Source organism: Narcine bancroftii, chromosome 3 (assembly GCF_036971445.1).
Source record: "Narcine bancroftii isolate sNarBan1 chromosome 3, sNarBan1.hap1, whole genome shotgun sequence".
NCBI lineage: Eukaryota > Metazoa > Chordata > Chondrichthyes > Torpediniformes > Narcinidae > Narcine > Narcine bancroftii.
In genome coordinates this window covers 194,658,873-194,673,546 of record NC_091471.1, presented here as the reverse complement: position 1 = coordinate 194,673,546, position 14,674 = coordinate 194,658,873, and the positions used below count along the sequence as shown (strand labels likewise).

General features: G+C 41.0%; 1 protein-coding gene across 3 annotated transcripts in view; it reads right to left on the bottom strand.

The window, feature by feature from the left end:
* ap1ar (adaptor related protein complex 1 associated regulatory protein) overlaps positions 1-14,674 on the bottom strand; it is a 102,812-nt gene that overhangs the window by 34,611 nt on the left and 53,527 nt on the right. For all 3 annotated transcript variants that reach the window (XM_069926190.1, XM_069926191.1, XM_069926192.1), the window contains one exon: positions 13,633-13,729. In XM_069926190.1, coding sequence (XP_069782291.1) covers positions 13,633-13,729 — 97 coding nt within the window. The remainder of the gene's footprint in view (positions 1-13,632; positions 13,730-14,674) is intronic.

The following is a 14,674-nucleotide window of genomic DNA, read 5'->3' as shown; positions in this document are numbered from 1 at the left end:
TGAAATAGTTTCATTTCTAGCCTCCTAATGGTTAAAAAAATAATAATTTAACAAAAATACGTGTTGGTAATTTGGATCAATTTAATATTAAATCACCTCTGCGATTTGTAATCTTTTGACCATTTGAGCTTTTATTAAGAACAATGGGTAGGGTAAAACTGAGCTTTTGCAACCACTTTAATAAAACAGGTCAAGTTTATCCCTATGTTTAAGGTTGTATCCTCTCAAAGTCAAATACCTTCCATGGTTAGACTGGAACTCCTGACAAGGGAAACAATTTCTCCACACACCATCAGCTATTTTATTTTGAAATCTTTTACTTATCCAGTGTGAAACTCTATTTGATTTGATCTTTTCACAGTGGCAATTGTATACGTGTCCTCAAATTCACTACCATAACAAGTAATTGAACCAGCCTTTTTTCCTCCAGCAGTTTACTGTTGTTCAGTTCAATGAGTCAGTTAGTATCAAATTTGGCAGGAAAAACAATAATTCTGGGTAAAATGGCATTTAAAATCCATGCCACTGATGATGGCATTGAATAATTTTTAATTAAACCGGTCTGCCTAGTTTCATTCTAGTATAGTTATCCCAATAGAGCAACTGCTAATACATTTAAGAAATATAATTTCCTATTATAATGCAAAATTAAAATGCTACCTATTCAATGTAAAACAAAACAATATCCAGCATTATTCTAAATTGTATACATTAATTTTAATTTCAATCACATTTCCAATTTCAAAAGAATCTCCTGACACAACTTGCTACTTAATCAGGCAGGCCATTCACCCGATATTCTTTCATGGCATTCATCACAACCTAACTAAATGGGAGACATTGGAAAGCAATCATATTTTATATTTAACATGTGTAATCCAGAGGAATGAGGTGAACAGAGAAGCAGCAAGCTCCTTGATCAGATATTCTTGACCTTCTGGGAAAAAAAAATGCTAGGAAACAGCTGTGGAACTATAAGACCCTCATTAAGCAGACACCAAAAACGTATCAGGGACTTTTCCAAATGCTTTCAAAACATAACTGCACATGGAAGAGGGATTTTTTTTCCTGTCTGGTTCTTCACATTTTAATAATAGAATCCATTTTAAAACTTGCTGACAAGACAAAGATCTATGAAGTCTTAAATTCATAATTTAAGCTTTTATTACTACAAGCCATTTTTATTTTGGGGCAATTAAAAAAAGGCCACATAATGAACTCAAGTGCAAGCATCCTTCACTAGTAATCAAAATAGTTCAAAATATTTATTCCCCAAAGGAAAGTACAATTTTTTTCCCCCCAGTTTGGTATGATTCCAGACATACTCTATTCAGCAACAAGGAAATATTGCTTGAATTCGAACATTGAGCTGTTTAGCATTATAAATGAGCTTCAGTTACAGACTATAACCAACTGCTGAGGCAATCATGTGTATGAAAATTATCTAGTCATGATGAAAAATGATAGTGAAACAGAATTTCCTTCTTTCTCCATTATGTTTGATGTAAATGATATATTGCCTCATCCAATAAGAGATCTTAAAGTCAATTAATTAAACAGATTGTTAAACTCGGCTGAAATATTAACTTATAAAGAAAATGTAGGAGAGAAAAGTGTTATATTACAGGATAATCTAATATGGATTTGCATAAACCCAGTTCAAGACTATCACAGTTAAACTGTGCCCATGTCCTTCCCCAACTTGATGGATTTTTAGCAGTCACTTATAGAGTACAAGAGAAATACTTTCCTACTTTTTTGGGTGCAAAGGGAAATGGGAGAAAATATAGTTTGAATAACTGTGCAACCTTAAATTTATACTTCAGAAATGAATGCATAATGTTTGGAATTTGCACAGTCATCCAATTTATACTTTCATCAATACTTTAGTTATAAGTGTGAATGATTAAGGAGAATGAAATCCTTAGGCAAAACAATTGTGGCTGACAGAAGATTAAATCTGGTGTTCACATGTGATCCAAGGGTTACTTCATTCAATATTTTTTTTTTAATTTTTTTTAATTTTTCACACCATAAATCACATTAACCATGGTACACACTTTTTCCTTTTCACACATATACAGTGCCATTTTCTCCCCCCCCCCTCCTCCCAACCCACCCTCCCCACCCCCCCCTCCCCCCTCCCGTCCATTTAAGATATACAATCTAGGATACATTTAACCAGTCAGACAATGTTGTCACTCAACAAAAATACACCAGAAATTTTACTGAGTCCGTTCTTTTCATTTCCTTCTCCTTCCATCAACTTAGGTAATGATTGTCCCCGGTAGGTTTTCGCTATTGTATTTAATGTAAGGCTCCCATATTTGTTCGAATATTTCAATATTATTTCTTAAACTATATGTTATTTTTTCCAATGGAATACATTTATTCATTTCTATATACCATTGTTGTATTTTCAAATTATCTTCCGATTTCCAGGTTGACATAATACATTTTTTTGCTACGGCTAGAGCTATCTTAACAAATCTTTTTTGTGCACCATCCAAATCAATTCCAAATTCTTTGTTTTTTATGTTACTTAGAAGGAAGATCTCTGGATTTTTTGGTATATTGTTTTCTGTAATTTTATTTAATATCTGGTTTAGATCTTCCCAAAATTTTTCTACTTTCTCAAATGTCCAGATTGCATGAATTGTTGTACCCATTTCTTTTTTTTACATCGAAAACATCTATCAGATACTATTGGGTACCATTTATTTAACTTTTGAGGTGTAATGTATAGCCTGTGTATACAGTTATATTGTATCATACGTAACCTCGTATTTATCGTATTTCTCATCGTTCCAGAACATAACTTCTCCCATGTTTCCTTTTTTATCTTTATATTTAAATCTTGTTCCCATTTTTGTTTAGTTTTACCATTTTTTTCCTCATTCTCCTTTTCTTGCAGTTTAATATACATATTTGTTATAAATCTTTTGATTATCATTGTATCTGTAATCACATATTCAAAGTTATTTGCCTCTGGCAAACTCAAACTGCTTCCTAATTTATCCTTCAAGTAGGATCTCAATTGGTAATATGCCAGCGCTGTATCTTGAGTTATATTGTACTTATCTTTCATTTGTTCAAAGGATAAGAATCTATTTCCTGAAAAACAATTTTCTATTCTTTTAATCCCTTTTTTTTCCCCATTCTCTAAAGGAGAGGTTATCTATTGTAAAAGGGAGTAACTTGTTTTGCGTCAATATTAGTTTTGGTAATTGATAATTTGTTTTATTTCTTTCTACATGAATCTTCTTCCAAATATTGAGGAGATGATGTAATACTGGAGAACTTCTATGTTGTACCAACTTTTCATCCCATTTATATAATATGTGTTCAGGTATCTTTTCCCCTATTTTATCTAATTCTAATCTCGTCCAATCTGGCTTTTCCCTTGTTTGATAAAAATCTGATAGGTATCTTAATTGTGCGGCTCTATAATAATTTTTAAAGTTTGGCAGTTGTAAGCCTCCTTGTTTATACCATTCTGTTAATTTATCTAGTGCTATCCTCGGTTTCCCCCCTCTCCATAAAAATTTCCTTATTATTTTCTTTAACTCCTTGAAGAATTTCTCTGTCAGTTGTATTGGCAATGCCTGAAATAAGTATAATATCCTTGGAAAAATGTTCATTTTAATACAGTTTATCCTTCCTATTAGTGTTAGTGGTAAATCTTTCCAATGCTCTAAATCGTCCTGTAATTTTTTCATTAGTGGATAATAGTTGAGTTTATATAGTTGGCCGAGATTTTTGTTTATTTGTACACCTAGGTATCTTATTGCTTGCATTTGCCATCTAAATGGTGATTCCTTCTTAAATTTTGAGAAATCCGCATTATTCATAGGCATTGCTTCACTTTTATTTACGTTTATCTTGTAACCCGACACTTCTCCATATTCCTTCAATTTCTTATATAATTCTTTTATTGATAGTTCTGGTTCTGTTAAGTACACTATAACATCATCCGCAAATAAACTGATTTTATATTCTGTTAGGTCTGCTTTGTTCATGAATGAGTGAGTCAAACACCAGACTGAGTCGAAATCAAGGTTCTTTGTTCTTTATTGCCGGATTGTAACACTTGCAACTAACAGTGTTAGTTGGAGAAGGCGCATTCCGCTGTTATCAGCAAGTGGTGTTTTTTATACACCTTAGGATACGTACTTAGTAAATTATCATACCACGACATTGTCCAATGAATAAACTGTTGCTATCCTTCTCTGCTAGTTTCCTGCACATCAATTTGTCATCCCCACTCTTATCTTGAGAGTACAAGGTCACAACTGCATCTTGTTACGGCCCAGCACTGGGTGACTCCTTCTACATTCCCAGCTCATGATGTTTTTACCTAACAATTCCTTGTCTTTTATTTTTATTCCTTTTATATTATTATCTATTCTTATCAGTTCTGCTAGTGGTTCTATAGCTAACGGAAACAATAAAGGTGATAGTGGGCATCCCTGCCGTGTTAACCTGCTTAAGTTAAATTGCTTTGATACATGTCCATTTACTATCACTTTCGCTAACGGTCCCTTATATAATGCTTTAATCCAATTAATATACTTCTCCGGTAAACTGAATTTTTGCAATACTTTGAACAAATAATTCCATTCTACTCTGTCAAAGGCCTTCTCTGTGTCTAAAGCAACTGCTACTGTAGGTGCTTTATTTCCTTCTACTGCATGAATTAAGTTAATAAATTTACAAATATTGTCTGTTGTGCGTCTTTTTTTGATAAATCCAGTTTGGTCTAAATTTACCATTTTCGGTACATGCTCTGCTAATCTGTTTGCTAATAGTTTAGCTATCATCTTATAATCTGTGTTAAGTAAGGATATTGGTCTGTATGACGCTGGTGAGAGTGGATCTTTCCCTTGCTTTAGTATTACTGTAATTATTGCTGTTTTACATGAATCTGGTAAGCTTTGTGTTTCATCAATCTGGTTGATTACTTCCAGGAGGGGCAGAATTAATAAGTCTTTAAATGTTTTGTAGAATTCTATTGGGAATCCATCCTCTCCTGGTGTCTCATTATTTGGTAATTTTTTTATTATCTCTTGTATTTCTACTATTCCAAATGGCTCTGTTAAGTTATTTTGTTCCTCTATTTGTAGTTTTGGTAGTTCAATTTTAGTTAGAAATTCATCTATTTTCCCTTCTTTCCCTTCGTTTTCAGTTTGGTATAATTGTTCATAGAATTCTCTAAAGTTTTCCTTAATTTCTTTTGGATTATATGTAATTTGTTTGTCTTTTTTCCTTGATGCCAATACCATTTTCTTAGCTTGTTCTGTCTTAAGCTGCCATGCTAGGATTTTGTGCGTTTTTTCACCTAGTTCATATTTGTTTTGTCTTCATTATATTTTTCTCCACCTTATATGTTTGTAGTGTTTCATATTTTATTTTTTTATCCGCTAATTCTCTTCTTTTAGTAATATCTTCCTTCATTACTAATTCTTTTTCGAAATTTACTATTTCCCTTTCCAACTGCTCTGTTTCCTGATTATAGTCCTTCTTCATCTTGGTTACATAACTTATTATTTGCCCTCTAATGAATGCTTTCATTGCATCCCATAGTATAAACTTATCTTCCACTGATTCCGTATTTATTTCAAAATACATTTTAATTTGTTTTTCAATAAATTCTCTAAAATCCTGCCTTTTAAGCAACATGGGGTTTAATCTCCATCTATACTCCTCTGACAAAAGGCAAAGGAGGAAAAACCCAACACCCAACCCCAACCAACCAATTTTCCCCTGCAGCCGCTGCAACCGTGTCTGCCTGTCCCGCATCGGACTTGTCAGCCACAAACGAGCCTGCAGCTGACGTGGACTTTTACCCCCTCCATAAATCTTCGTCCGCGAAGCCAAGCCAAAGATACATTCTTGGAGGGATGTCCTCTAACTTTATTGTCAATATTAAGGGTGAATGGTCCGATAGTATTCTAGCTTTATATTCTGTTTTTTTTTTACTCTATCTTGCATACGTGCTGATAACAAAAATAGGTCTATTCTTGAATATGTTTTATGTCTAGCCGAGTAATATGAATATTCCTTTTCCTTTGGGTGTTGTTTCCTCCATATATCCAAAAGTTGCATTTCTTCCATCGATTTAATTATAAATTTGGTTACTTTGTTCTTTCTGTTAATTTTTTTCCCAGTTTTGTCCATATTTGAATCCAAATTCAGGTTGAAATACCCTCCTATTAATATGTTCCCTTGCGTATCTGCTATCTTCAAAAAGATATCTTGCATGAACTTTTGATCTGCTTCGTTAGGTGAATATACATTGAGTAGATTCCAAAACTCCGAATATATCTGACATTTTATCATTACATATCTCCCTGCTGGATCTATTATTTCCTCTTCTATTTTAAATGGCACATTTTTACTAATTAATATAGCTACTCCTCTTGCTTTTGAATTATACGATGCTGCTGTTACGTGTCCTACCCAATCTCTCTTTAATTTCTTATGTTCCAATTCAGTTAAATGTGTTTCTTGCACAAATGCTATATCAATTTTTTTCAGTAAATTTAGCAGTTTCTTCCTTTTAATTTGGTTATGTATTCCATTAATATTTAAAGTCATATAGTTCAACGTAGCCATTTTATACTTTGTTTATTTTCCCTTTCCGTTTCTCCATCATTACTTTTCCTTCTTATCCATTTCTGTTTTTTTGTTTTGAATCCTTTATAAGACAACATTCCTAAAACATCAAACATTTTCCTTATTCTCCTATTTAATACTTCTTTAGCCCCAATCCCCCCTTCCCCTCCTGAGTTGTCCTTTATCCCTTGTCGGACGACATTTGGATTTGCGAATTCACTCGCAAGCGTCAGCTGATTTTGCAGTGACCGTAATACCCCCCCACCCAGCCCCCCCAGAAAAGATTTCGCTTTTCATATGTGACAAAGGTCACTCTTTTAATTCCCTCCTTATTCCCTCTATTCCTTTTCCTTCCCTTATTAATTCTTGTCTATACTATCTATATTTCCCTCTAAATACGGATACATTCATGTATGCACATTATACATATACACACATATACCTCTTTACCCACATACATATAAATCGTGGTCATTTTTACTCTTATTACATGTCTTCATCTCTCTGTTTATTTTGTAGTTCTGCAAATTTCCTTGCTTCCTCTGGATCCGAGAATAGTTTTTTTTTCCATAAGATCATTTTCGATGTTTTGAACTCTTTCCTCTTCAGGAGCTCAAAACTTATGTCTTTTTAGTTTGCAGTCTTTTGTACTCTCGTTACACGTCTTCATCTCTCAGTCTATTTTGTAATTGTTCTGCAAATTTTCATGCTTCCTCTGGATCCGAGAATAGTCTGTTTTGTTGTCCTGGAATAAATATTTTCAATACCGCTGGATGCTTTAGTATAAATTTATACCCTTTCTTCCATAAAATCGCCTTTGCTGTATTGAACTCCTTTCTCTCCTTCAGGAGTTCAAAACTTATATCTGGATAAATGAAGATTTTTTGCCCTTTGTACTCCAGTGGCCTGTTGCCCTCTCTTACTTTTTCCATTGTCTTCTCCAGTACCTTTTCTCTTGTAGTATATCTTAGGAATTTTACTAAAACAGATCTTGGCTTTTGTTGTGATTGTGGTTTAAAGGCCAATGCTCTGTGCCCTTTCTATTTCCATTTCTTGCTGTAGTTCTGGACATCCTAGGATCCTAGGGATCCAATCTTTTATAAACTCTCTCATATTCTTGCCTTCTTCATCTTCCTTAAGGCCCACTATCTTTATGTTATTTCTTCTGTTATAATTTTCCATTATATCTATTTTCTGAGCTAACAGTTCTTGTGTCTCTTTAACTTTTTTATTAGATTCCTCTAATTTCTTTTTTCAAGTCCTCTCCCTCCATTTCTACTGCTGCTTCTCGTTCTTGCACCTTGTCCATTCTTTTTCCCATTTCTGATAAGGTCATATCTATTTTATTCATTTTCTCTTCTGTATTGTTTATTCTTTTTCTTAAATCATCAAATTCCTGCGCTTGCCATTCTTTAAATGACTCCATGTATTCTTTAATAAGAGAAAGTAAATCCTTTATCTTGCCTTTCCCTTCTTCTTCTATTTCACTGTACTTTTCCTCTTCCTCCTCTTCTTCCTCTGGGTTGACCATCTGTTGTTTCTTTGTTGCCCTTTTCTTCTCTTCTTTCTTGTTTTCGTTGTCTTCTGTGTTCTCCTCTTGCTGCAGGTGTTCTGCAGCTGTCGTTGCTGGCTGTGGAGATCGACTCCCCAGCTGGTCACCCCTCCCGTCGGTGTGGTTTTTTTCATGCGCGGTTGCGCACTTTTACTCGGCTCAGCGAGCCATTTTTGTAGTCCATATTCTACCGACCTGAGGGAGCGGGTTTCTCTCTCCACCGCGGGCCTCTTCGAACAGGTAAGGCCTTTTCCTTCATCTTCCGTTGTCTTCTCTTCCTCTCTTCTTACCGTTGGTTTCGACTTTTCTTTTTTCGTCGCCATCTTCTTTCCACCTTTATATTCACTTTGATTTTTATTTCTGTGCCTTTGTGTTTTGCTTTGTTTTTTCTGACTTTTCTGGAGAGGGCTGGAGTTCACCGTCCGGCCACTACTCCATCACGTGACTCCTCCCTTCATGCAATACTTCAACTCAATATTTCTTTGGAGCTGACAACTAAGAGAATAGTGCATCTCACATATCTGAGAGAATGTACTGAACATAAAATTCTCAGATGATAAACCAATTAAAATAAGGACCTGTGGCTGTGTGAGCAGTGGAAGAAACACAGTCATCATGTTGAGGGTCGTTAACAACTGTTTTTATTTAAATTCAGCACGCCCCTTTAAGGGCAGCATGAGCTCAGTCACCTGGTGAATTGTGACATCAAAATCGCTGGAAGGGATACTGGAGTCAGAGAGAAACCTCTGACGACACCATTTCCCCATGCCTGCCCCGCCACGTGGCAATACAAGCGGGACTGGTTCACCGTGAGGCTGTGTGCCGCCACACAACCCCCCCCAGAATTGGCTACGCGTCCTGTCGCTTTGGCGGCTGGCCCTGATGCTTGGGCGCGGCCGTCTGCACCGGCTGTGACAAGTCTGTAAAAAGTTCCTCTCTCCCTCCAACGTCCTGGGTGAAGGTTCCGCCGGACCGGTGCAGAATGTTGTATGGCCCCTCGTATGGTCGCTGTAGCGGTGCACCTTGTGGTCCCCTCCTCACGAAAATGAACTGGGCCGAGTCGAGCTCTTTGGGGAGATGAAACAACCAGGTGCTGTGGCATACCGGGGGTGGAGGAGCTAGGGAGGCCAGTCACCTGAGTAGGTCCGCCAGCAGGTTTTTGTCGGTGGCCATGGTGTCAGAGTCTGGGCTGAAAACCTCTCCCAGCAGGGAGAGTGGTGCGCCATTGACCATCTCCGCTGCTGAAGCCTGCAGGTCCTCCTTGGGTGTTGTCCTGATCCCGAGGAGGACCCAGGGTAGTTCGTCCGCCGAGTCTGGTCCAAAGAGCCTGGCCATAAGTGAGGCCAGGTGCCTGTGGAACCTCTCCATCAACCCGTTGGACTGCAGGTGGTATGCTATGGTGTGGTGGAGCTTGACCCCCCCCCAGGAACTTCGCCATCTGAGTCCAAAGGGCAGACATGAACTGCGTCCCTCTGTCGCTAGTGATGTGTGCCGGGACCCTGAAACGGGCAATCCAATGGTTGATCAGAGTCCTAGTGCACCTCTCTGTGGAGGCCTCCTTAATCGGGATGGCCTCCGGCCATCTTGTGGCCTGATTCACCACCGTGAGGAGGTAATGAGCCTCCTTGGACACCGGCAGGGGCCTGACGACATCAAAATGGATGTGTTGGAATTTGTGAAATGCCGGGTCGAAGTTCTGGATGAGGGCTTGTATGTGTCACTGGACCTTGGAAGTCTGGCACCTGGTACAGTTCCTGGCCAGTTCTGCCACCTCCTTCTTCAGCCCATGCCACACAAACCACTCTGCGACCATCCGCACAGTTGTCTATCGCTGGGTGAGTGAGATAGTGGATCAGACTGAAGACCTTTGCCCTCCAGTGCGGCGCGACCACCGGGCGCAGTGTGCCTGTTGAGACGTTGTTGAGCAATGTGTTGAGGCCCAAGGTGGCGGTCCGCAAGGCCTGCATCTCCGCATCGTTCCTCAGTGGCTCGTAATCCAGGCCTGGCGCGAGTGTGTTGATAGCTGGACAGGAGAGTGCATCCGCCACTACATTGTCCTTGCTGGCCCTGTGTCAGATGACGGTCATGAACTTGTACTAGAGATGGCGCTGCTGTCTGGTGGACCACAGATCCTTGGCCATCGCCAGTGCTTGAGTGAGGGGCTTGTGACGTGATCCGTGAAGGCTGTGAACGTCTTGCCCTCGAGGAAGTAGCGGAAATGGCAGATGGCCAAATATAGCGCCAGGAGCTCCCGGTCGAAAGCGCTGTATTTGAGCTCCAGCAGGCGCAGCTGCTTGCTGAAAAAGGCCAGTGGATGCCATTGCCCATCGAGCCACTGTTCCAGAACCACCCCCCCCACCACTGCCGTAGCTGAGGTGTTCATGAAGAGCGCCATGTGGGCCTCCAGCTGCGGGTGCACCAGCAGCATGGTGCTGGCTACAGCCTCCTTTGTCGTGATGAAAGCCCCATCTGCCGCCTCTGACCACGATAAAGTATTATCTTTGATGGCCATGAGCGTGAACAATGGGTGCATGGTGTGCACGGCTCTGGGGATGAAACTATGGTAAAAGTTCACCATCCCTGCAAACTCTTGGAGGCCTTACAGGGTGGAGGGTTTGGAGAATCGTTGAACAACCGCTACCTTCTCCGGTGCCGGTGAGACCCCAGCTGCCGAAATGGTGTGCCCCAGGAACTGGAGGGACTCCTTGCCGAACTGTCATTTGGCTGCATTGACCGTGAGGCCGAAGTGTGCCAGCCGGGCAAAGAATGTGCGGAGGTGGGCTTTGTGTTCGTAGCGGTTGCAACTGGCAATGAGAATATCATCCAGGTAAATGAACACAAAGTCCAGGTCTTATCCAACTGCGTCCATGAGGCGTTGGAAAGTTTAGGTTGCGTCCTTTAAACCGAAGGGCATACTCAGGAACTCAAAGAGGCTGAAAGGGGTGATAATGGCCGTCTTACCCACGTCATCTGGATGCACCGGGATCTGATGGTATCCCCACACGAGGTCCACTTTAGAGAAGACCCATGTGCCATGGAGGTTGGCGGAGAAGTCCTGTATGTGGGGCACTGGGTACTTGTTGGGGGTGGTTGTGTCATTCAACCGATGGACCATATGGAGCGGCGATGCCCAGGCGCTGACCGAGCACCGGACAATTCCCAGTTTCTGGAGCCTGGAGAACTCCTCCTTTGCCTGCTGGAGCTTCTTGGGCGGCAGCAGTCTGGGTCTAGCATGTAGTGGGCGGGTCCTGTGTGGCAATGTGGTGGAAGACCCCATGCTGGGGCAGGGTGGCTTTGAATCGTGGCTCTAAGATGGCGGAGAATTCGTGGAGGATCTCATCGAACTCGTCCCTGGCGGCGGCTAAAGTGGCGATTTCGGGCCTACGGGCTTCTGCTGCGTCCAGTCAAGTGGATTGGAACATTCGGGTGTTGACCAGCCTTTTGCCCTTCATGTCAACCTGTAGGCCATGAGCTGTGAGGAAGTTGGCCCCTGACAGCACAGTGCCCACGGAGGCTAGGACAAACCTCCAGTGGAACTTTTCCTTCCCGATCTGGATCTGTACCCTGCGGGTGCCATAGGTCCAAATGGTGGAGCCATTGGCCGCCTACAGGGTTGGACCTCGAGATCGGGTGTGAGTCTCTAATACTATGTGGGGTGGGCGGGGGAAGGACGCTGAGCTCAGCCTGTGTTCACCAGGAATTGCTGGCCAGTGGATCTGTCCATCACATGAAGGAGGCTGTTTGTGTGGCCAGCCGTTGCAACCATTAATGGGGGCTGGCCTGGTCATTTCCCTGAAACCCTCAGGGCTGGCGGCACTTACGGGCTTGTGCTCCCCAGCACTGGTGGTGGAAACACCAGGTTGACTGACCATCCTCTGGCTTGGTCTTGGTAACGGCTTGAGGTTGGCTGGCTCCTGATCGTGCCACCTGGTTGAGGGCTGTCTCGTTCTCCCTCCGTGCGCCAGAGGGCATCCGCATGGGCTGCTGCTCTCCTCGGGATTGAGAAGTCCTCATCTGTGAGGAGCAACTGGATGTCCTCCAGCATCTGTTCCAGGAATATCTGGCAGAAGAGAAACAAGGCTTGTGGTCTTCCGCCAGGGCCGACGGACTACGGTCCCCAAGACCATCTAGATGAAGAAGCCTGGAAGCCCGTTGCTGGGGAGTTAGCCCATAAGTTCCAAGCAGCAGGTCTTTGAGGGCGATGTACTTGCTCCCCAGCACTGGTGGTGGATGATGTCGTCCACCCTCACTGCTGTATCTTGGCCCAGAGCACTGATAACATGATAGAACATCGTGGCGTCTGAGGAGATGTTGCAGAGTTGAAATTGTGGCCTGCCCGAACCACGTTCTTGGTCGGTGGGTCCAAAAAGGGGTGGGGGGGGGGGGAAAGAAAGCTTGATGGAGACAGCATTAATCTCTGAAGGTGTTTTGTGTCTTGAAAAACGTCTGGGCTCGTCGGGGACACCACTGTGGGGGTGTCAGCAGTGGAAGAAACAAACACAGCCACCATGCTGATGGTCGTTAATGACTGCTTTTATTCAAATTCAGCATGCCCCTATAAGGGCAGCATGACCTCAGTCACCTGGTGCATTGTGACATCATAATCACTGCCCAGGGTGGGCACTGGAAGGGATGCTGGAGTCAGAGTGGCGTTACAAGCGGGGCCAGTTCGTCATGAGGATGTGCGCCGCCACACAATTTTCTATGATCTCTAATATTTTTCAAATACCCATTTGTGATATTACAACTGATTCCCAAGTATATTCAACTACCTTGAGCATATATGCATTATACAAATGGGCCAATAAAATTATTTCTAAAAATATTGCCACAGAAGTAATAGAGAATAAAGTGCATGAATACATCTTTCTCTTGTAATCCACAGAAGGCTAACATGGTATTTAATTTAAACCAGATAAATTTTTTGCAATTAAACACTTATTGGCCCTTGAATGATTACTTTTTTTTTACATCAGAATTACTAACACTTGGCAATAGTATATCAAGTCTTAAACATCAAACAAAACAGGAATTAAAACTCATGTGCAACATTCCAAAATAGGTCTCCCACCTGAAGTAGACATCCCTGTTAATTTTAGAATGGGTGGATGCTACAAAGTGCATAGAATTGCCCATACTGTCGACAGATAAATTAGAGAACAAAATTTCCTCCTCGTAAAAGTAGGTTTGCTTTGGCTTTTATGGAAAATCAATCAAAGGTTCCTCATTTTTTTAATATTCTAAGCAAAATGAACAGAGGAAACGCGATATTGCAAATGATGCAACTGGACACTTCTGCTTTTAGAATATTATTTATGGACAAGAGAGATTACAATGCAAAGTAGAACAGCTCACTATACAATCTAATACAATTTTCAGTATATGTATTTTGAAATCCAGCAGCTGTCAGAACATTATTTTAACATTAAAATTCAAAAGAGCAAACTAAATTATCTGCATTGTACCTCAGTCTGGAGCTGTGTGTCCACTGCCACTTGCTTCTGAGTAAGTGTATCATACTGTTTTTTGTGAAGGATTTCAACTTCATCTTCATTAATTGGTCTGCAAAATTGGAACCGCAAAGACTGTGGCAACTGACAGACATCAGAAACACCATAGTTATTACAATAAACATCACAACAAAAATTGTTCATATTGTTGATAATTTTTTTTGTGGGGCATGAAGTTCTTCACCACAAACCCAATCACCATCTTTCTCTCTATACAGTTTTTGTGCTGGTGCATTGTTGCCATCACAGAAATTGTTCTTCAAAAGCCAACTGTTACGAGTCCGGAGGACCCCAAAACCCAGCAGCAATAGATGTGCACCACGACAAAGAGTTACTTAAACAAAAGTTGCCTTTAATTATCTTTGAATATGGAAATAGAATCAAACTTTAACTTATCTCTATTGACTCACTTGACCTCCCCCCACACCCACCCCCTGTCTAATTCTAAGTGCATGTGTGTGCAAGTTCAGCAAAGTTCTTTGGTTCACAGTCCAATCTCACTGGTTGCAGGCAATTCTTGTACTGTGCACAGAAGTTAACAACAATAAAGTTTACCAGGCTTTGGTGCTGAACAGGTAAATGGTTACCACTCAGAAAGTTCTTGTTGGTTTTCAGAGAGAGTTTCTCTTGCTCCAGGACATTCTCAACAGATTCCCTTTTAATCAGCCACTCCAGTGTCTTGCTGACAAAACTTGCCCCCTTCAGGGTTCTCCAGATGATAACCTCTTTCTTTCAGGTCACCACATAGTTCCTTTCGGCTTCTCCTATTCCAAGGGAAACACCGGACAGCCAGTACTCTCCTTTGACCAGGCCGTCTTCCAAAGCTTGCCAGCTTGTCCCTCTGGAACCGATGTCTATGTCTCTCTCCCTCCTCTCTGAGAGCAAAACCTATTTTCTTCTGCTCTCTGCTTGCAAAGATCACATGACCTCCCAGACATCAATGCTCTTTTCCAAACGAAGCTGCTACTGCTTGATGTTACATTTGTTTCCTTCTGCA